General features: G+C 38.1%; 8 protein-coding genes across 8 annotated transcripts; 6 read left to right on the forward strand and 2 right to left on the reverse strand.

Annotated features, from left to right (window-relative positions):
* Positions 1-172: 172 nt before the first annotated feature.
* LOC18028639 (putative lipid-binding protein AIR1) lies at positions 173-865 on the forward strand. The gene has a single exon (XM_006413594.2). It carries the CDS (start codon positions 247-249, stop codon positions 655-657), a length of 411 nt encoding a protein of 136 aa, XP_006413657.1. The 5' UTR covers positions 173-246; the 3' UTR covers positions 658-865.
* Positions 866-3,477: 2,612 nt separating this feature from the next.
* Positions 3,478-5,534, forward strand: LOC18028640 (F-box protein CPR1). The gene is made up of 3 exons (XM_024149547.1): positions 3,478-4,816; positions 4,975-5,056; positions 5,285-5,534. Exons 1-2 carry the CDS (start codon positions 3,636-3,638, stop codon positions 5,012-5,014), a joined length of 1,221 nt encoding a protein of 406 aa, XP_024005315.1. The 5' UTR covers positions 3,478-3,635; the 3' UTR covers positions 5,015-5,056; positions 5,285-5,534.
* A 604-nt stretch (positions 5,535-6,138) lies between these two features.
* On the forward strand, positions 6,139-7,314 carry LOC18028641 (putative F-box protein At1g53360). The gene has a single exon (XM_006413596.2). The coding sequence runs from the start codon at positions 6,139-6,141 to the stop codon at positions 7,312-7,314; it is 1,176 nt and encodes a 391-aa protein (XP_006413659.2).
* A 1-nt stretch (position 7,315) lies between these two features.
* LOC18028642 (ER membrane protein complex subunit 3) lies at positions 7,316-9,659 on the reverse strand. Its single transcript, XM_006413597.2, has 8 exons — positions 9,303-9,659; positions 9,116-9,209; positions 8,510-8,629; positions 8,388-8,436; positions 8,094-8,193; positions 7,949-8,010; positions 7,781-7,839; positions 7,316-7,648 (listed from the first exon to the last, which is right to left on the reverse strand). The coding sequence occupies exons 1-8, from the start codon at positions 9,452-9,454 to the stop codon at positions 7,544-7,546; spliced, it is 741 nt and encodes a 246-aa protein (XP_006413660.1). The 5' UTR covers positions 9,455-9,659; the 3' UTR covers positions 7,316-7,543.
* Positions 9,660-9,815: 156 nt separating this feature from the next.
* LOC18028643 (NHP2-like protein 1) lies at positions 9,816-11,087 on the forward strand. The gene is made up of 2 exons (XM_006413598.2): positions 9,816-10,092; positions 10,692-11,087. Exons 1-2 carry the CDS (start codon positions 9,865-9,867, stop codon positions 10,848-10,850), a joined length of 387 nt encoding a protein of 128 aa, XP_006413661.1. The 5' UTR covers positions 9,816-9,864; the 3' UTR covers positions 10,851-11,087.
* Positions 11,088-11,338: 251 nt separating this feature from the next.
* LOC18028644 lies at positions 11,339-12,554 on the forward strand. The gene is made up of 5 exons (XM_006413599.2): positions 11,339-11,770; positions 11,870-11,981; positions 12,107-12,188; positions 12,275-12,326; positions 12,402-12,554. The coding sequence occupies exons 1-5, from the start codon at positions 11,339-11,341 to the stop codon at positions 12,552-12,554; spliced, it is 831 nt and encodes a 276-aa protein (XP_006413662.2).
* A 188-nt stretch (positions 12,555-12,742) lies between these two features.
* LOC18028645 lies at positions 12,743-15,280 on the reverse strand. The gene is made up of 6 exons (XM_006413600.2): positions 14,670-15,280; positions 14,152-14,263; positions 13,892-14,063; positions 13,598-13,797; positions 13,228-13,390; positions 12,743-13,126 (listed from the first exon to the last, which is right to left on the reverse strand). The coding sequence occupies exons 1-5, from the start codon at positions 15,188-15,190 to the stop codon at positions 13,268-13,270; spliced, it is 1,128 nt and encodes a 375-aa protein (XP_006413663.1). The 5' UTR covers positions 15,191-15,280; the 3' UTR covers positions 12,743-13,126; positions 13,228-13,267.
* A 569-nt stretch (positions 15,281-15,849) lies between these two features.
* Positions 15,850-19,646, forward strand: LOC18028646 (U4/U6.U5 tri-snRNP-associated protein 2). Its single transcript, XM_006413601.2, has 9 exons — positions 15,850-16,641; positions 16,807-17,051; positions 17,335-17,419; positions 17,500-17,685; positions 17,773-17,940; positions 18,035-18,172; positions 18,557-18,728; positions 18,826-19,000; positions 19,202-19,646. The coding sequence occupies exons 1-9, from the start codon at positions 16,108-16,110 to the stop codon at positions 19,296-19,298; spliced, it is 1,800 nt and encodes a 599-aa protein (XP_006413664.1). The 5' UTR covers positions 15,850-16,107; the 3' UTR covers positions 19,299-19,646.
* The last annotated feature ends 266 nt before the right edge of the window (positions 19,647-19,912 follow it).

Genomic DNA, 19,912 nt, shown 5'->3' on the forward strand with positions numbered 1-19,912 from the left:
CGCCAGCTAAATACCCTAGGGCTAGAACGTGGTCGGTCCAAATAATAAAACAAAATTAATAACCACTATTATTAATCAAATTATTTAGCTTATAATATATATCATTTAATTCTTTACTCAAGCCATTCACTTCCTCTATAAATACACACTTAACACTCTTCACTTTCCTCCATCATTACCTTCTACGTACTACTCAACTTGTAAGAGTTTCTTTAGGGCTATTTTTGTTCTTCCTTCAAAGAACCAATGGCTCTTAAGAATTCTCTTTCTCTCTTCCTTCTCTTCAACATCCTTTTCTTCACTTTCACTACAGCCACCCGGAGCACCAATTGTCCTCCTCCACCGCGCAAACACAACAAGCACAAACCTAGCCCACCAACCACACCAACCACCAGCGGGACTTGCCCTAAAGATACCTTAAAGCTCGGTGTTTGTGTTAACGCACTCAACTTGTTAAACGATGTGACTCTGGGAACTCCTCCTGTGACTCCATGCTGCAGCCTCATCAAGGGGTTGGTTGATCTTGAAGCTGCGGTTTGTCTTTGCACTGCCCTAAAGGCTAGTGTTCTTGGCATCAACCTTAACCTTCCCATCAACCTTAGCTTACTTCTCAATGTTTGCAGCAGAAAGGCACCACGTGGTTTCCAATGCCCTTAAAATCAAACACTTTTCCATATATAAGTTACGAACTATGAAAAACCTTGAATTTTTTATCGTTATGTCTTCTTTTATGCTCGTTTATTTGAATTGGTGAAGTTAATAAGAAACATCTGTGGGTTTGTGTTGTTTACTTTTTGTTGTATCGCGAGAGCTCCTTGTAATTTGTTCAATTGTCCTATTTAATAAAATATTAATGATTTGTGTCTTTTTTTTGTCAACATGGTTTTTATTTATTTTTAGACTCTTTTGTGCCAACATCTTCAGTGTCTATTAGTATAAATTTATAAATTTCCTCGGTTTGGTAAATACTACAAGATAAGATAATTAATAAATATGCTTGGCCCGTGAGTGTTCTATTGTTGTTGCACACGTGTATATGATCGGGATTTAATTGAAATGTATAATCAAAGAACAATCATTCCGTAATAAGAATTTTTGTGGGTCAATGTATCCAATCAAACTTGGAACAACCTTTTGTACGAACTTTTTCGGATATAACTTGTTTCTGTATCATAGGTATAGTAAGTAGCATAGGTTACGGAACGATTGTATATATACACATATATATATATATATATATATATATATATATCACAAGCTCAATATTGTTATTAACTACTAGTCTCTTCTAAACGTTAATTACGTAGGTAAAGTTTCGTTTTACATGTTAACACCAAAAAAAGGTACGGAATTTGTCATGAAATATTGATTTGTGAAATATGGAAATGTGGTGTGATTTGAAAGAGGTTTCTCGAGATCAATGACAATATGAAATATAGAAAACTGGCATGATATCAATCGTCCAAGAATTTTTGATGCGTAGAAATGGGCACGACTACGTATAAATAGAGTGGAAATTATATATAATTCCAAAAGTAAGATGTCTGAGGACTCAAGTTTTGCAATCGAGTAATCTATATGTTGCGTTTGATTTATGTTTTTTTTTTCTTTTGGCTTCATGGTCATTAATAACCTAACTAAACGAAAATAAGTGGTTATAGACTTATAGCCTTTCAAATTTCAATGACTGGTAACTGGTTCAAGCTAATTCTAATTGTAGTACGAGGCACTATAGAGATAAGTTGAACACTAGATATATATATTTTATTGAAACATCGTAGAATCTTTTTACGTACCAGTTAAAACATTTTGCAGTAAGTACATTACAATCAATACAGTACAAAATTCACCATGATCATATACTTGTGATGCATTGTAATGAACGCATCTTATTTATTTATTCTTGGCGGATAATAATCTAGATTCCAGCGTTTATAGCTGTCATGTTTCGTATCGTCAGTCTGACCACTTTTTATTTTATTTTTTATTTTACGTTTAAGTTTTGATGTTACGAATAATGTAAGAACGTAGACGTGAACGGAAATGGAAAGAAACAATCCTGGTCGTACTTTAGTCGCAGTTCTTGGCTCATCGCCACATTAAGTCTTTACTATTCCAAACCCATCATTGACGTCTCTGCCAAAAGAAAGGAGAATGTTTTTCACCCACTGATAAAATTAATAATGATCATGTGGAAGAAATAATTCGATTCCAGATCTCTCCCGTAGCCACTAGACGCTATACCCGTGAACCATCTTTGGCATGTTCAACCTTATTTAATAGCCCAAATTAAGATAAATCCAATTACAATAATTTGCTTTTCAGAGATTTAGGACTTTAATAAATGTTATCACATCAGTCATATATAGATTTGACCTGTTCCTTTTATCACGTAAATTATATACATAGATGCATGGTCTTTCCCGTGAACTCGGTTTGGCATTTTCATGCCCCATTGATTTTAGAACTTTTCTTTTTGTTAAAGGGTTGATGCATTAATATAAAGAAAAACCAGCATATTAATTATAAAATCTATATATAGACTTCTAATATAACCCGACTAAGTACAATTAGATAATTTTGATTGTAGAACTTATACTTGGTTAAACATGTCACATTACAGATGAGTAAGCTAAGTGAGTTAGTAAGAGTTTAAAGAGGTTCATCAGATATTAATTTTTTATTTTTAATTCGAAAATTAAGAAAAAAAACCTTAGTCTAATGATATCTTGCCACCTGGACGAACTTGGACGAACCTGGGGTTTTCAGGGTTGTCCTGATGAACCGATCGTTCCCATATAAGCATTATTTCTTTTTGTTTTAATCAAAACTGTCTATGAACTCGAGCTGAACTCTTTTTCCAACCCCCCAATGGACATGCTCTAAGGAACGTATATGCAAGTGGCGCTAGGTTTAGAGATTCTGCGTATAATGAGTTCAAAGAAAATAGTAAATGCATTGTTGTTAATTAATTTTACATTGTCCTTAAGAATATATTTTTTTAATTAAGTTTTTCCTATAAACTTTGAAGAAAAAAAATCGCATCCAAAATTCCAAACTATTACAAGTTGTGTCCATCATCAATTTTTTTACAGATATCCTAATATATATATATATATATATATATATTAATTTTTGAAGGGCTATTGTAAATTTGTCATCTCTCTGGATTATGGTCAGACTGATCCTAAATTGGTTGTAAATTGTAATCTTCAAATATTGGGCCTGATTAGTCCCGCATATAGACCAAAAAGTATCTTAAACAACAATAAACATAGCCGAACAAAAATAACAATAATAGACATATCTATAAGCCCAGCCCAAGATAATCTTATCGAAATAAAAAAGATAAGATTTTTTTTAATAGAAAATCTCAACAGCATTATCAAGACTCAAGACTAAAGACTCTCGACTCAAGAGTAAAGAAGGAAAAAAAATTGCATTTTTATTCAAAAGATATCATCGAAAATAGAGAGACTTCTTTATCAAAGTGAAAATAAAACATTTGTGTAATAAACATTTGCGTATTGTCTACTTTTATCGCATTATCCCAAATTGTTATCTTCATTAGCTGAAGATCTTAGCGTCTTCTCTCAGTCACTGTTTCTTTCCATCATTTGAGAAAAACAGAAAAAATGGCGAATATTCCGATGGATATCATCACCGATTTATTCCTCCGTCTCCCGGCGTCGACGCTAGTCCGATTCCGCGTCCTCTCGAAGCCTTGCTTCTCTCTAATCGACAGTCCCGATTTCATCGCATCGCATCTCAATCACACACTCCAAACCGGAGACCACCTCATGATCTTGCTACGTGGCCCTCGCCTTCTCTGTACGGTGGACATCGACGCACCGGATAAAGTCTCCGACGTCGAGCATCCTTTAAAAGCCGGTGGTCTAACCGAGGTTTTCGGTTCGTGCAACGGTTTGATCGGTTTATCGAATTCACCGACCGATATTGCGCTTTTCAATCCATCGACCCGGCAAACCCACCGGTTACCGGCTGAGATCGTCGATTTCCCGGAGGGTTCGACCACGCGCGGGTATGTGTTTTACGGATTAGGTTACGATTCGGTGAGCGAAGATTACAAAGTTGTGAGGATGATTCAGTGTAAAGGAGGTAAAGCTGATGAGCTAGTTTTTGGATTCCCTTATGAAATCAAAGTTTTTAGCTTGAAGAAGAATTCATGGAAGAGGATCAAAAGAGTTCTTCCTGCGATTCAATTACTGTTCTACTTTTATTACCATCTCTTGTATCGTCGTGGATATGGTGTTTTAGCTTGCAATAGTCTTCACTGGGTTTTGCCAAGAAGACCTGGGCTTATCGCCTTTAACACGATTATAAGATTCGATCTTGCCTCTGAGGAGTTTGAGATCCTCGATTTCCCTGAGTCTCTTGCTCATGAGAACATCGATATAGGTGTGTTAGATGGTTGTCTTTGTTTGATGTGTAACCACGAGTTTAGCTATGTTGATGTTTGGATCATGAAGGAGTATAAAGTTGAAGGATCTTGGAGTAAGCTGTTTAGAGTTCCTAAACCCAAGAGTGTGGAATCGTTTGACTTTATGAGACCTCTGCTTTATTCCAAGGACAGGGACAAGGTTTTGCTGGAGATAAACAACGCGAAGCTCGTGTGGTTTGATCTGGCGAGTAAGAGGTTTAGAAAGCTTAGAATAAAGGACTGTGATAGTTCGTATAGCGTGGAACTGCTTGTGAGTAGCCTTGTTTTGGGATGTAGAGGTGATCCTAATGAAGTTAAGCGCAGGAAAGAACGTAGAGCTCGAGAAGATAAATTGATGCAGCAGAGTAATAAGAGGTGGTGTATGCTCATTTCCTAGTCATTTTTGATGTCTTGGTAGAATTTTGGATGTGGATAAGATGATTAAGGCAAATCTGAGTCTTAGGTCATTCTTTGACATGTTAGGAGGGTAAATGTATCAGTATGCTCAAACCATCTTATGTTACAATCTTCAGGGATGATTTTCTGTCCAAGGGGTTCAAGCTGGTGTTATGAGCAAAAGCAAGGAAACTTTAAGAAACCCTAACCCCATACAAGGTAACTGTAATGAATCTAGTGATAAGTGTTTCCCTCTCGTTGCTATCAATTGAGTAAGCCTCATCTTCTTCGTTTTTTGATGTGAGATTTCTAATGATAACCTAGATGCATTATTGAAAGTTTTAGCAGGTGGAAGTTTGAATCACTGATCACCATCATAGGTTAACTTTTACAGAGTACGAGTATATCTAAAAAAACTGATTATTTCAAGTGTTTGAATTTTTTCAGGTTCAGGCAAAGGCGGAAAGGATATAGCTTTAGGTAACTTCATCAAAATCCCATAGGAGAGACTTGGTACTAACTCTCTTAACCAATGTATGTATGTATGTATGTGTATGTAGAAGATTTGTGCTCTTCTATGTAGAGTTTGTTCCACGACCGAACACAACTCAAGGTGTAATTGAGTGTATATAATAATCGTATGTATATGTAAAACATTTTCGAGTCTTGTATGTTGGTATATACGATCTTTGCATCATTTGTTGTCTCACGACCTACGTAATCGCTTCTTAGCGTTAGTGATCATTATCACTATGCTTTTGCACAAGTCAAAAGAAACGAAGAAGATAATTCACTAACAAGACTATAAATGGTAAATGCAATTGTACCCCCAAAAAAACAGAGTTCTTTTAAGAATCTAAAATTTTGGAAATATTTGTTTTTGAGAACTTGATCGAGTGGATTTATACGGTTTGTTCGATGAAAATTGCAGCTTTCGTCCACCAGGAACGGTTTGATGTTCTTGAATGTATTGAGGAACAGAAAGGTCGTGATGAGTTTCTCGGCTGAGAATATCCAGTGACCGGATGATGCCACAGTGGCCAAGTATTGAAACGTGCCCTAAGATGAAGGAGAAGCTGCTCTGTTTTTGTCTACTTAGTTTCTCTCCCTCTCCGGAAAATGAGAGAAGAAAATTCTAATGGCTACATACCACCTAGTATATCTTGGGCTTAAAAATAGAGCCCATTTAGGATTCTTGCATAAAAAGTCAGTCGAAATCCGGGAAAGAAGGAGGCCGAAGTCTAGGGTTTCGTTCATCTTAAGCTCTGAAGAAACGATTCTTAGGGTTTGTAAAATCTGCCATGGAAAATTTGGAGCAGCACTTGTCGGAGAATCTATCAATCATCTCCAGACATGAAACACAATCTTCGAACTCGGTAAGAGAATACTCAGACCCAATCCCTGGTGATATACTCATCGATATATTCTCTAGAGTCCCGGGAAAGTCTGTAGCTAGGTTTCGTTGCGTATCGAAATTCTGGGCATCCTTACTTCGACGTCCTGATTTCACCGAATTGTTTCTGACCAAGTCTTTGGCTCGTCCACGGCTCTTTTTCAATGTAAGAGTTAATGGAAAGTCATTGTTCTACTCTTCACCTCAGCCACAAAATCCAGATGAGAACTCTTGTCTTGTAGCCACCCGATATAACACGCCCTATCCCGAATATTTTCCATATGATATGTTCTGTAATTCGTCGATCTGTGGATTGGTCTTGCTTTGTGGATGGAGTAGAATGAATGTGTGGGTGATTTGTAACCCTGCCACGGGAGAGTTTTTAACCTTACCCAAAGTGAAAATTCAGAACAAGCACGAGAAACTTTCACAAATGTATCTTGGCTATGATCCGATAGGCAAACAGTTCAAAGTGTTGTGTATGACCTCTTCAGGAGGTGATGATGAAAGACCCAATACTCATCAGGTTTTGACATCGAAGTCTGGAAAACGTTTTTGGAGAAGGATCGAACAAAGATTCCGTTTGTATGATAGAATGGATGGTGAAGTATGCATAAATGGTGTTTTGTATTTCGGAGGAGCTAGGTTTGGACAACCTTCTGTAGTTTGCTTCGACGTTAGGTCAGAAAAGTTCAGCTTTATCAACACAAATGAAGAGATGGGAGAAGAGCTGGGTATTTTTGCTTGGACTTTGTTCAACTACAAAGGTAAAGTAGGTATACATGATTGGAATGGAAATGACCATCACCTTGTGTGCTGGGTTCTAGAAGATGCTGTAAATCATAAATGGTCCAAGCATAAACACGTATTGCCTGATGTAGTCAATGAGAACATGATGTTTGTTGGAATGACTAGTACAGGTGATATTATGTGGTCGTTGTACAACGTTGTCCCATCAAACCTTTACATCTACAGTATGGAGAGGAAAACTATAACAAGCTTGAATATTCAGGGAGAAGAGTTTAAGGATGATTATATAGGTCAAATCTTTGTTGACTATGTAGAGAACATGAAGTTTATCTAAGTGTGTGTTCATGGGCTTCAATATATTACTTTGAGAGTCTTATTATATATACTATTGTTCTTCTTAAGTTTCTTTTGGACTTCGACTTTTTATAATACATTTAGTTAGGATAACGAAAGTATAATAAAGAAGAAAATTTGGTAGAGGTCGATGTTTATGACAATGGAGGATAACGAAACACAGAGGAATCTTAGCTACCAGCAGAAAACATTATCACGTCCTCTCGTCTCTACTGCACCAGTTTTCTCAAAACGGACTCTGCGCGGAGCTCGAATCGTGGTAGAGCCCATTCATGTTGAATAATGTCGAGACCATCCTTCTCAGCGCTCAAGCTCTGAGAGGCCAATTTGCAAATGACAACGATACAAAATCAGGGTTGGACCAAGATCAGAAATGAAAGATGTAGGATGATGATGATTCAAGAAAGTCTAACAAAGTAATTAGAAAAAAAAAAAGAATAGTCTACCTTTGACGCATCAAAACCAAATCCACCCATTTGCATCATTCGTTGTGTATCATCAATTGCTGCATAAGAAACAGAAAACTTGCAATGACTAAATAATATTCACCAGGAAAAATCAGAGCTTTTTGAGGAAAACGGTGTGGAATAATTAGTAAGTACGCCAACACTAACCATTTTCATCTCCAAGAATGAGACTAAATAAGCCTCTTAATCCGAACAAGTTTAAGAAGTACCTGAGAGATTCATGAAGCAAGAGATATAAACAAAACCCGCATAAAACTGTCATGTGTCATTCTCTATGTAACTCGATACATACCATGAACGGCTGCTCACATAGCTAACATCGACAGTGCTCAAGTCGATCCCGTTCTGTAGCATTGACCTGAATCTCTGAGTCAGCGGAAATGGTATTTTGGCTGTAAGATAAGATTAGGAGGTTTCAGATGCTATGGCCTTGTAGACACTTTAAAGTAAAGGAGATGATAAACACAAACCCAAGACAATAGTCTTTCAAAAGGAACAGGAAAGACAAACAATTTGATTCGTCATTAATGTGTCTGTAAAGCTAAAGAAAGATAAGATGGGACATAATATCTAACGGGAAACAAACCTGCAACAAATCCGGAGAAGAAGAAGTTGACCCATGCAAAAGTGAGCGTCTGGCACATGGTAGAATTCATCAGCTTCCTAATTAATACACACCACGAGAGATGAATTCAAAATTTACTTTACCTGCGGTATAATCATTGACAGATTTTTCTTCATCATATCCGTGGCCATGTTAGGATCAGAAAACATCTGGGCTTGGGGGTTTTGAGCTTGGTCCTTGGGAACATGTAGCAATCCATTTTCCTACATCAAGCAGCACTTATTTCTGAGCACTCTTCATTTCGAATGGCACACAAATTATACTACTGAGAAACGATAGAGATGGTAGTTCTTCTAGTACACTGCAATCTTGTCTCAAGCAAAACAAGGAGACTATGTAAAAATGAAAAATGAAGCGTAAAGCTTTTACCTTTCCAAGCTGCATATCAACTCTTAGCAACTACGAACTAGTAAAGAACACTAATTTCAGGAAACATAATGAGACGAAAGCTGATTCAACACAATCATAGCTCACACCCAATCCCAGATTATCTCAAGGAACTAAACTATGTCTGACAAACAAAAGATCCCATAAAGTACCAAAGAACAACTTAGATCAGAGGGAATAAACTAAAAGCACACGAAGCCAGAGAAAATTTGAGGTTCCAATGAACCACACGACATGGAAATTAGTCACAGAAGTTACAAATTCTCCTAAATAAGAAAGGTCTCGAACCCCACAAAGCATACCTCGTTGCTGAAGTAGAATCTCCGAGCTCGGAATGATTTAGGCGGGATGAAATTGGCACCGGCCTTTAGATTCCGAGCCCTAATTACAACTTGTCTGAAAAACCAAGCACGTCAAAACCCAATCAGCTAATTCTAACAAAACAATCTACACATAAGTGATCAAAAGGAGAGCAAAAGAAGACTCTACCCTTCTTTGACCATCTTCGCATCGGGAGTTGGAGAAGAACGCATGAGCTTGGAGACGAAGTAGCGAAGAATACCAATGAGAACCATCACCACGGAGAGAGGGATCAAAACCCAATCTCTGATCGCCGTGTCGAGAACTAGATCTTCCGCCATTGATAAATTCTCTTCTACCTCCTTTTCTCACTTGAAGATTTAATCTTCAAATTATATCTTCCTCCTCTACTTTCTCTGAGCTCGATCAAGAAATCGAGAATCCGACGATGACGATGAACTGATTTAACCAAATCGGACCGAAATAACCGATTAATGTGGAAACAACCGAAATAATAAGACCGAATTACGGAAACCGATCCGAAATGAGATTTGTGTTCCAATTTGGGTACCATTTTTAGCTTCATCCGAACCGAACTAAACCGAAAGTTCGGACCCATTTTTACCAACCCGAATCAATCGAAACCCGAAAACCCGACGAATCATTGATATTTAACCGTCTCCTTCTAATACTTTAGAACCCTAATTCCCTTTGTCGTCTCTTTTCTTCTTCTCTGAGCTCGAAGAGGAAGATGACGGTGGAAGCAGTGAACCCTAAGGCGTATCCGCTAGCAGATTCTCAGCTATCGATAACAATCCTCGATCTTGTTCAGCAGGCTACTAACTACAAGCAGCTCAAGAAAGGAGCTAATGAAGCTACCAAGACATTAAACCGTGGAATCTCTGAGTTCGTGGTTATGGCTGCCGATGCAGAGCCCCTCGAGATTCTTCTTCATCTTCCTTTGCTTGCCGAAGATAAGGTTTATCGTCTCTTCTCTTTCTCTTATTCCGCTGTATTGTTTGATGCACGCTGATTTTCCATTTTGCATTCGTTCGTTCTTCTGGAAACAGTTCTTTGCATCGTCTGTAGAATAAAGCTATTAGATTGCAATTTCGAGATATTGATAAGAGAAGCTCTAATTAAGCTAGTGTTTATCAACTTTTGGTAGTTGTGTAGAATTTTCTCAGGGTTCTTAAACGCCTAATAAGCTAGCCTTAGCTGCATAGCTTCTTTCTATTTGCAATTTTGCATTTTGTGTTGAAAGCTAGCCTTAGCTGCATAGCTTCCTCATGAGTGAATTTGAAAGCTACATTCTTGACACTGCATATTCTAAGAACTCTAGAAAAGAATTGAGGACCAAAATCGAATTAACCAGATAACATTTATTGAAATAATCCAATAAAGACTTGCTTCTTCATCGCCACAGTTTATAACCTCGTTGAACAAACTGCATAATTACACATGCCATCATTTAGCTTTTTAGCTATCCGTTTCACAAGTCTTGTGAACTAGGTATCAAATTATCTGGTCTGATTTTGAACCAAACCATCATTTTTTTGTTTCTATGAATAACTGCAGAATGTGCCGTATGTGTTTGTACCTTCGAAACAAGCGTTGGGAAGAGCATGCGGTGTAACAAGACCTGTGATCGCTTGTTCGGTAACATCGAACGAGGCAAGCCAGTTGAAATCACAGATTCAGCAGCTCAAGGATGCTATAGAGAAGCTCCTGATCTAAGAGGGTTTTGTTCTCGGTATGAAGAGCCTCCCTGCAGGGTTGGGAAAGGCTCTGACTGAAGTTAGTTTGTGCAACTAAGCAATTTAATTCACGAATCTACTCATTTTAAAGTTTGTATTTCGGAGTTTTTAGATAATTTGCAGCGAATGTATGTTATTTGGAACATCACTTTCATTAATGCAATGGAGTTTCGGTTTTTGTGTTAAAGAAATAAAAATTGACGAGCTCTTCTAGACCTTTCTATTTTTGACCTTCTTAACGATCAATTTTGAGGCCCATTTTAGTCAGTAACTACAAAAGATTCTTACCTTTCCACGTTTGTTCTTTTGTTGCCTTCTTTAATCGCTTTGCTTTGTCCAACAAAATTCATTGATTCGTTTCTTCCACACTTTGCTTATTTTAGACAAATGAAATCTTTCTTCTTCATAGAAATTTTATAAAGTATTGTAATCTTATGTAATTAGCAGCACCAATCCAATTTATAAGCAATGGCATCCTCGTATATGTCTATTACGCAAACAGTTTCATCTAAACTATCTGCAAGGAAAAATATCTTTAGCTCATGCTCAGATTATTACGCGGGAAATTTCCGAGTGTTATCAAAGAGTCGCAAGGTTTTTGGCAATCCGATTTCTCGATTGGACCGATTACACTCAAAACAAAAGACTTTGAAACTTCAGACGAGGGCAAGAAAATTAGGACCAGAAAAGGAAGAGAAAGAGGAGGATGACGATGATAGGGAAGAGACTGAAGAGAAAGAGAAGGAAGACGAAGAAGACGATCTAGCAGAGGAGGCAGTGCTAAAACTATACACCGATATTAAGGACCGAAACATCAATGGAATATCAGAAGTTATTGGAGATGAATGCCAATGCTTTTGCAATTTCTTATCTACTTATCGACTCTTGCAAGGCAAGAAAGTAAGCTTATTGGTATCTTGATAATTTTCTTGTTCTTTTAGGAATCTCTATTTTCGAAATCTACATGTTCTTAGGGTGATATGGTATTTTGGTTCGCAGCAAGTGATGGCTTTTTTCTACTGGTTGATGATGAAGCTGGGGAAAGATATCAAGATTGTTGTTAAACCAACGTCCAAAGATGGCATGACCATTGGTGTTCAATGGCAACTCGGTTAGTCTCTCCTCCCTGAATTTAATTCCGGTTAACTGATAACCTTATATCTAAACCGATCCTATTTGGTTTGGCCAATTCGGTTGAAATGATTGTTCACGCAATGATTAACCTGTAATGCGCAGAATGGGAGAAACCACAAATCCAATTGGGGAAGGGATTCAGCTTCCACATTTGCCATGTTTACCAAGGAAAGCTGTTGATAAAGTCAGTAACCATTCTGGTCTAAACTCGGTTTTTTCATACCGATGATAATCCGTGATCATGACCATCTTAAAACCAAAACAATGCAGGAATGTAGAGATGTTCATGGAGCCAATCTTTCACATAGAGCCTCTAAGACTAGTAAGCCTGAGCAATTTATATGATACATTTTAGCTATCGGTGTTCAATCATTTTTAATTCTTAATTCTGTTGCAGAGAACTATGGCGTTTGGAGTCAGTGTGGCTGAGAAGATAGTCACTTTCTTGAAACCAGCAGGAAACATAAGAAGACAAGCAATGACACTTCTCCTACTTGCTCTTTTGTTGTTTGCTGCAGCCGCTTTCTACTTCACCCGACCCAGATTTTGATCAAAACATAGCAAAATAAATTCAAGATAAGATTAAACTCTCTATTGACGTATTTCTTTCTTTGACTAAGCTCAAATAACGGAAGATTTATCTGCAACTATTTTGCAAAAGAAACTCAATTGAATATCAATTACGTTAAAAGATATGGAGTCTTCAATTAAATCCAAACCAAAAACATTTTCCAAAACAAATGAATCTTCATCGTGACTATTCACATAATTTGTTTTCTCTATCAGTAGGATGCAAATATTTCCAACAGGTAAAACATAGCTTAACACATTGAGTTTTTTTTTTTACTTTTCTTTGGTCCTAAAACATTCATGGGTACATGGCGTTAAATACAAAACATCTGCGCCATATGACCCGTACACTAGAGTTTTCAGCACAAGAGAAATCACAGATTTCCTAAATACTGTAAAATACTAAAATACGATATCAACCTAACCCATTCGATACACAACCAAAAGGAAGATGAAAATAGCATTAAAAGGAAGTTAAAAGTGAAAATGTTCTTTTCTTCCCTATCAGAGAGTTCTACACTCACGAGTCATAAGTAGGTTCCCTAGATACACCTGCAAGAGAGAGAATTGTGATACACAAGTCAATCGCAGTTTTCGGACAATGCTGAGACTTTATAAATATCATAACCTGTGAAATCAAAAACTTCACTTACACTAGTAGTTCCTAGTTAATTAAGTCAGAACCAGAAGTTTTCAAGTCCGCTTGTACATATGACGCCTCAGCATCTCATTTATCCCCACGGCTGAAATGCTTTCACATCCAAGAAGTTCCCGGAGCTTTTCATCACACTGAATAGCCATTGGATTTACCGGGTCCTGAAAACGTTTTGAAAAGCAGAATAAACAATGCTTAGTTTTCTTGTTTATAGCCATTCAAAAAGCTCTAAAACATACAGAAACGTGAAATCCGATTCTGTAAATTACTATCTTATAGAGGAATTCCATTAAATAAGCTTTGTTAGCAGCAAAATGGAAACTTTATAGGAAGATATAAAGGAGCAACCAGAGTATTTCAACACCCACCTCTAAATTGTTGAGTTTTATGTATTCCCAAACACGGCGAATAATCTCGTCATCTGCCATCTCTGTCTCACCAGTGCCAAAGAAGTTAGCAAGTGGCTCAGATAATGCAATAGCTGAACTAACAGGCTCTGTGGTCTCAGTCTGAGTCTCAGTCTTAGTCTCCACCTCAGCTTTTGCCCTTTTCGCTTGACCAGAGTCCTCTGCCAAAAGAGACTTCAAACAGTTAGTAACATTGAACTGATCAATAACATTTGGAGTTGGGCCAAAAAAAAAACGCTTGTAATGAACCATTACTTGATGGGTCAAGAGGGAGAATATGCTTAGCAAGCAACTTATTCATTTTGAACATGTCAGTGCAATCAGTCTCAAAAACCACACGCAATGCATCATCACATATGATCTTCCGCTTGTTACTCGGGTCTTGGAGGTTGTTCTTCCTTATGTAAGCCCACAATTGCCTCACGATCTGAAACCAAAAGCCATATAGATCAACACTAAATACTTATAAACAACACGCACTGTCATAACCGTGAATAGAAGACGGTGATGATAACCTCAGTTCTCGGAAGAGCAGGTTCACCAACAACGACTTGAAGTTCTGGAGAAACCCTACAGACTTTGTTTAGTCCTCCAGGACCACCCTTTCTTTTAGTTCCAGCTGGAGCACTGCAATGGAGAGAACATTGGGGAAAGCTGACAAACCCAATTCATAAAACTTGCATTCACCTAATTGACAATAACTTTATACGTTTTGGATAAAATCGTTTGATATTTTGGGCAAAGTAACTTCTTTTTGTAAGAAAAAAATCCAATTTTAGCTACAGCATTAAGAAATAGCCACTACAATAGAGCGGTGTGTGTAATTAATCTGCTAAAAATATCACTGGATGATAATTCTAAACTTGGGCATGTGAACCTAAAAACCAGCAAATGAACAAAATTGAGTCAAAGATTTAGACATTCCCAAAAGGGTAATCTCTAATTACTGCAATCGGAACGACATTGGGAAAGAATACGAAGATTAAGCTTCAAATTATCGAAATGCAAACCCTAAAAAAAACCCAAAACGGACCTTTCTTTGGGAGATTGATTAACAGAGAGAGCAGCGTTGGCGCCTTGAGGAAGCAGCATAGAAGGTCCTTGTCGCGGAGATTGCTGCTGGTGCTGCGGCGGCATGTAAGGCGGATATGGCTGCCGGAAATTGAGGTCATAAGAGTGGTAAGGAGGCTGGAGAGCGAAATGGGGAGGATATTGTTGCATTTGCGAAGGAGAGAATTGAGACGGATGGTGAAGTGCGAAATGCCCTTTTGCCGGAACATTGACGCCGGAATGCACCTGCTGCTGCTGCTGCTGAGGAGACGGCGGCGGCGGCTGAGATTGTACGGTTGATGCGGAGGCGGAGGCGGAGGCTGTTGGGTGAGCACGGATTAGGAGATTGATCTGGTCTCTGATGAAATTCGTCTTCTCCGTGAGGTCTAACCCTAGCTTAGCCTCAAGCTGCTGAATAACACTGTTTACCGATGTGAGAGAGTTAGGGTCGGATTGCCTGAGCAGAGTCTCGACTCCTTTCGCTAGATCCTGGTCCGACACCATTGACGAGCGACTTCAAAGATTTTTTTTTTTTCATATACCAGAGGGAGAAACGAAAAAAAAAAAATTAAAAAAAAAACAAATACCCCACAGGAACAAAAAAAAAAAAAACTCTCTCTCTTATCCTCTCCTTTCCTTTGCTTCCTCTCTCTCTCTCTCTTTCTTTCTACCCTTGTCTCTTTCTCTCTCTTCTTCTTCGTCTCTGTCTCTCTCTTTATAACTCAAGGAATGACGAATATACCCTTCACGGTTGGTTTTGATTTATCAGCAGAGTGTGAATGTCGATATTACCCTTATGAGTTATGGCATCTAAAGCTTATTGGTAAAGGGTGTATTCGTCGTTTTGTAATCTGATTGCTTTTACTTCTTGGCCAGCTGGCTTTAACTTAAAACCCCATCTCTTTACTCGACGTAAATGTCGAATATATCCCCTTGGATTTTGACGCGTTTACTGTTGTTGGTTTCGAGATGCTTGAGGGTGTTAATGGAATTTTGATCAGTATCGGATCGTGAATCTTTAAACAGAGATAATCTCTGTGTAAAAAATACATATTATTTCAAAAAATATAAATATGTATTAATATTTCTATTGGGCTAGGAAAATAAAGCCCAATAAGAAACATAAAAGCTTAGAAGAGCGAGGGAATCTACTGTTGCGCGGAGACTAGAGTCGGTTCTAGAAGTTTTTAGGTTGTAACGACTCAGTAGTGGCGAATTTGCAAACTTTCTCGGGAAAATTTGTGTATTGAGGGATATACTCGAGTAGATTGACGACCATAGATTCTTCTGATTTGAAGTCTAGTCGTCTAGGGCGTTGATTTGGAAGAAATCGTTGCTTTGATTCGGCTGAGGATCTCCGTGAGTCGCTGGTTTTCTGTGTTCTAGGGTTTTGAAGCAAGTTGCGTAAGAAACTCTTGAGAATGAAAAACGAGAGAGAAGTTAAGAATGGTGATGTTGAGGAAGAACGAGAGATGAAGCGTACGAGATTGATAGAACGGTCTGCTTCGCCTCCTCCACCACTGGGTTTCAATAACCCTTTATTGCCGTTGGCGAATGCTTACGATGAAGACGATGAAGAAGAGGAAGGCGAGAGGAGAAATCCGCAAGCTCGTGGAAGTGGAGAAGAAGATAATGGAACTGCGATAGGAGAGGGGAATGGGAACGAAGTCGTAGGAGAAGAAGATAATGGAGCTGCGATAGGAGAGGGGAATGGGAACGAAGTCGTAGGAGAAGCAGATAATGGAGCTGCGATAGGAGAGGGGAATGGGAACGAAGTCGTAGGAGAAGAAGATAATGGAGCTGCGATTGGAGAGGGGAATGGGAACGAAGTCGTAGGAGAAGGTGAACAAGAGCTCAATGACGACGAAGATGATGCCTCGATGGGTCGGGGAAAGCATTCACGCCATGTTGAAGTCCGTCGTGATTGCCCTTATCTTGATACCGTTAATCGTCAGGTAAATCATCTATAGTGAAAAGAATATGTTTGCTTGACCAATTTCTTGAGTTTGGTAATTGTAATGTATCTAATCTATGGTCGATTGTTATGTTTCTGCCGAGTTCTTCATATGCTATTGTTTTGGGATAAGCATTTAAACCCATTTCTTGATGTCGAATTTCAGGTCTTGGATTTTGATTTCGAGAGGTTTTGCTCTGTGTCCTTGTCGAATTTAAATGTGTATGCGTGTCTTGTTTGCGGGAAGTATTTCCAAGGAAGAAGCCAGAAGTCTCATGCTTATACACATAGCTTGGAAGCAGGACACCACGTTTATATCAATCTTTTGACAGAGAAGGTGTATTGTCTTCCTGATAGTTACGAGATCAATGACCCTTCTTTGGATGACATTCGACATGTCTTAAACCCAAGGTATGTTACTTGGATCTTGTGACTACTACTTCTTACTGCATTGTGCCCAATCCTTCTCCATGTTTAAACAATTTGTGCTTGCATTGATTTGTTAATGTTATGGAAAAGAATGTCTTTGACTGTTGTTATAATCAGTTTCGTTTAGTTATTTAGATCCATGTTAAAAAAATTTATGATAACTTGAATATATAACTCTACTTTCATGCTTTCTCAAATTTTCTTCCCTTTACCGATTGTGTTTTCAGTTCCTTCTTATCAAGGCGTTGGTGCTATCCATTTACAGGTTTAGTAGGGCACAAGTGGAAGAGCTTGACAGGAATAAGAACTGGTCTAGGGCTCTTGATGGCTCTGACTATCTTCCGGGAATGGTAATCCTCTCTCCTTGAACACAGTTTATCTTTAAGTAAACTTATCTCTTAATGGTACTTTTAACCTTGTATATATATAGGTGGGGTTGAACAACATACAAAAGACAGAGTTTGTGAATGTTACAATCCAATCGTTGATGAGAGTTACTCCCTTAAGGAACTTTTTCCTTATTCCCGAGAACTATCAGCATTGCAAGTCTCCTCTTGTTCACCGCTTTGGGGAACTCACCCGAAAGATTTGGCATGCTCGAAACTTTAAAGGACAGGTTTGACTCAAATTATACTTCTCTCTTCTTTATTTTTTTCTTACATGCACTCACCTATTGCTAATTGAAGTTACCTTGTGTCAACAGGTGAGTCCACATGAATTCTTGCAAGCTGTCATGAAAGCTAGCAAGAAACGATTTAGGATAGGCCAACAGTCAGATCCAGTGGAGTTTATGTCGTGGCTCCTCAACACTTTGCACATGGATCTAAGAACTTCAAAGGACGGCAGCAGTATCATCCACCAGTGCTTCCAGGTATGTGTCCATCCTTTGACACGTCAACATAATGTAGTTTGATATAATTACTTGCAAAAAGCTGCATGTTCATGTAACCTGCTAACCATTACAGGGTGAGTTGGAGGTTGTGAGAGAGTATCAAGGCAATGAAAACAAAGAAATCTCCAGGATGCCTTTTCTGATGCTTGGGCTAGATTTGCCTCCGCCTCCTCTTTTCAAAGACGTCATGGAGAAAAACATAATCCCGCAGGTATAAACCTCTTGCTTTAGATTTTTAAGTTTTGAATATTTTAAACCTTGCAAATCTTCCTACTCTGCCCCTTTTACAAAATGTATTCCAGAAAGGGGAACATTATTATGAGTAACATAATTGAGGTGCAGCTAGAAAACCTTTAAACTTATTTTGTGGCTGAGTCATAGTAATTCAACTAATGGCTTTGTGATTCTTCGCTGTCATAGAGTACACTGACTTTTTGAAATCCACTTTAAGAGTTAAAAAGGGAAGAATTCTCTGAGTCCTTTTGGGTTGAACCTCGAGTAGCCTTTAAGGCTTGCTACCTCATATATGCGTCTTTGAGTTTTTAGTTAGCAAAGTGAGGCAAGCAGAAGCTAATATCTTTGATGTTTTGGTCAGGTTTTCCTATTCGATTTACTGAAGAAGTTTGATGGAGAAACTGTGACAGAGGTGGTTCGCCCTAGGCTGGCAAGAATGAGATATCGCATAACAAAATGTCCTCCTTACTTGATGTTCCATATGGTTCGGTTCAAAAAGAATAACTTCTTCAAGGAGAAGAACCCTACTTTGGGTGAGTCTATTTGGAATTTTTGTGACATAAATGTTGTACAGGGATTCCTATTCCCTGGTTAATTGACTCCATTATTTTTTTTTGGTCGATGCCACAGTAAACTTCCCTGTGAAGGACATGGAGCTGAGGGATTACATACCATCTTTGCCTACAGTCGCTGAAGGCGAGAGGGTGTGTACCAAGTATAATCTAATCGCTAACATTGTACATGATGGTAAGCCTGAGGACGGGTATTTCAGAGTCTTTGTGCAGCGCAAGTCTCAAGAACTATGGTAAGCTTTCTCTCTTCTATAAACATTTGTTTTTTTGTTTGGTTTGTTTTTTTTGTTTGTTTTGTGCTTCCATGAAATAGGGATGGCAAAAGTATCTCAAATGACCTTTTTAGCATATTAGATATCACAATTTGAACACATAGTGACGTGTTTATGATAGGATTTAGAGCTGAAATAAATTGAGGATAATATCCATTGCAGGTACGAGATGCAGGATCTTCATGTTGCAGAGACACTTCCCCAAATGGTAGAACTATCGGAGGCGTACATGCAGATCTATGAGCAGCAGGGGGAATAGAGCAGCGGGAAACAAACTCTCATCTCCTTAAGAATTAGTGTCCAGGTCTTTTCTTGAATTGACTAGTTAGATTAGAGATTTATTTCACAACTTTTTGGAGATAATCTTTAGTCTTGGATATGCAACAATCAAAGGGCCTTTTGGGAACAGTCTTATATCCATTACCTGTAGTAGTAATGGATATATCAACCCAATTAAAAACAGAAAGATGAGTTTTGGCCTTTTGGGAACAGTCTTATGCATCATTTTGAAATTTTGAGTTAAATTGTGTACAAATTTAAAGACCACGGTATAAAGTAACTTTTCATGTCAAAAAATTGTTCGAAAATTCTTAATGAAATGTTTTCATTTGGGTTTACAGACCAGGTGTTAAGGGTTCAGCTTTGGAAAAGTTCTCATTTCCATTTCCAGAAAAGTGTGTTTTCTCCATATGTTTTCTCATATCTTAATGTTATGTTTAAAATGGTCTGTTTCTTTAGAGTAAAGAAGGCTAGAAGCTTATTGTCTGTGTTAAAATGAAAATCGAACACTGAGCAAACTAAATAATAAGCATAATGAGAACGAAATAAAAATGATTGCCATTAAGTTGCAACTAATTTCATGAAATGAGGTGT

This window comes from Eutrema salsugineum, unplaced genomic scaffold (assembly GCF_000478725.1).
Source record: "Eutrema salsugineum unplaced genomic scaffold, Eutsalg1_0 scaffold_1, whole genome shotgun sequence".
Lineage (NCBI taxonomy): Eukaryota > Viridiplantae > Streptophyta > Magnoliopsida > Brassicales > Brassicaceae > Eutrema > Eutrema salsugineum.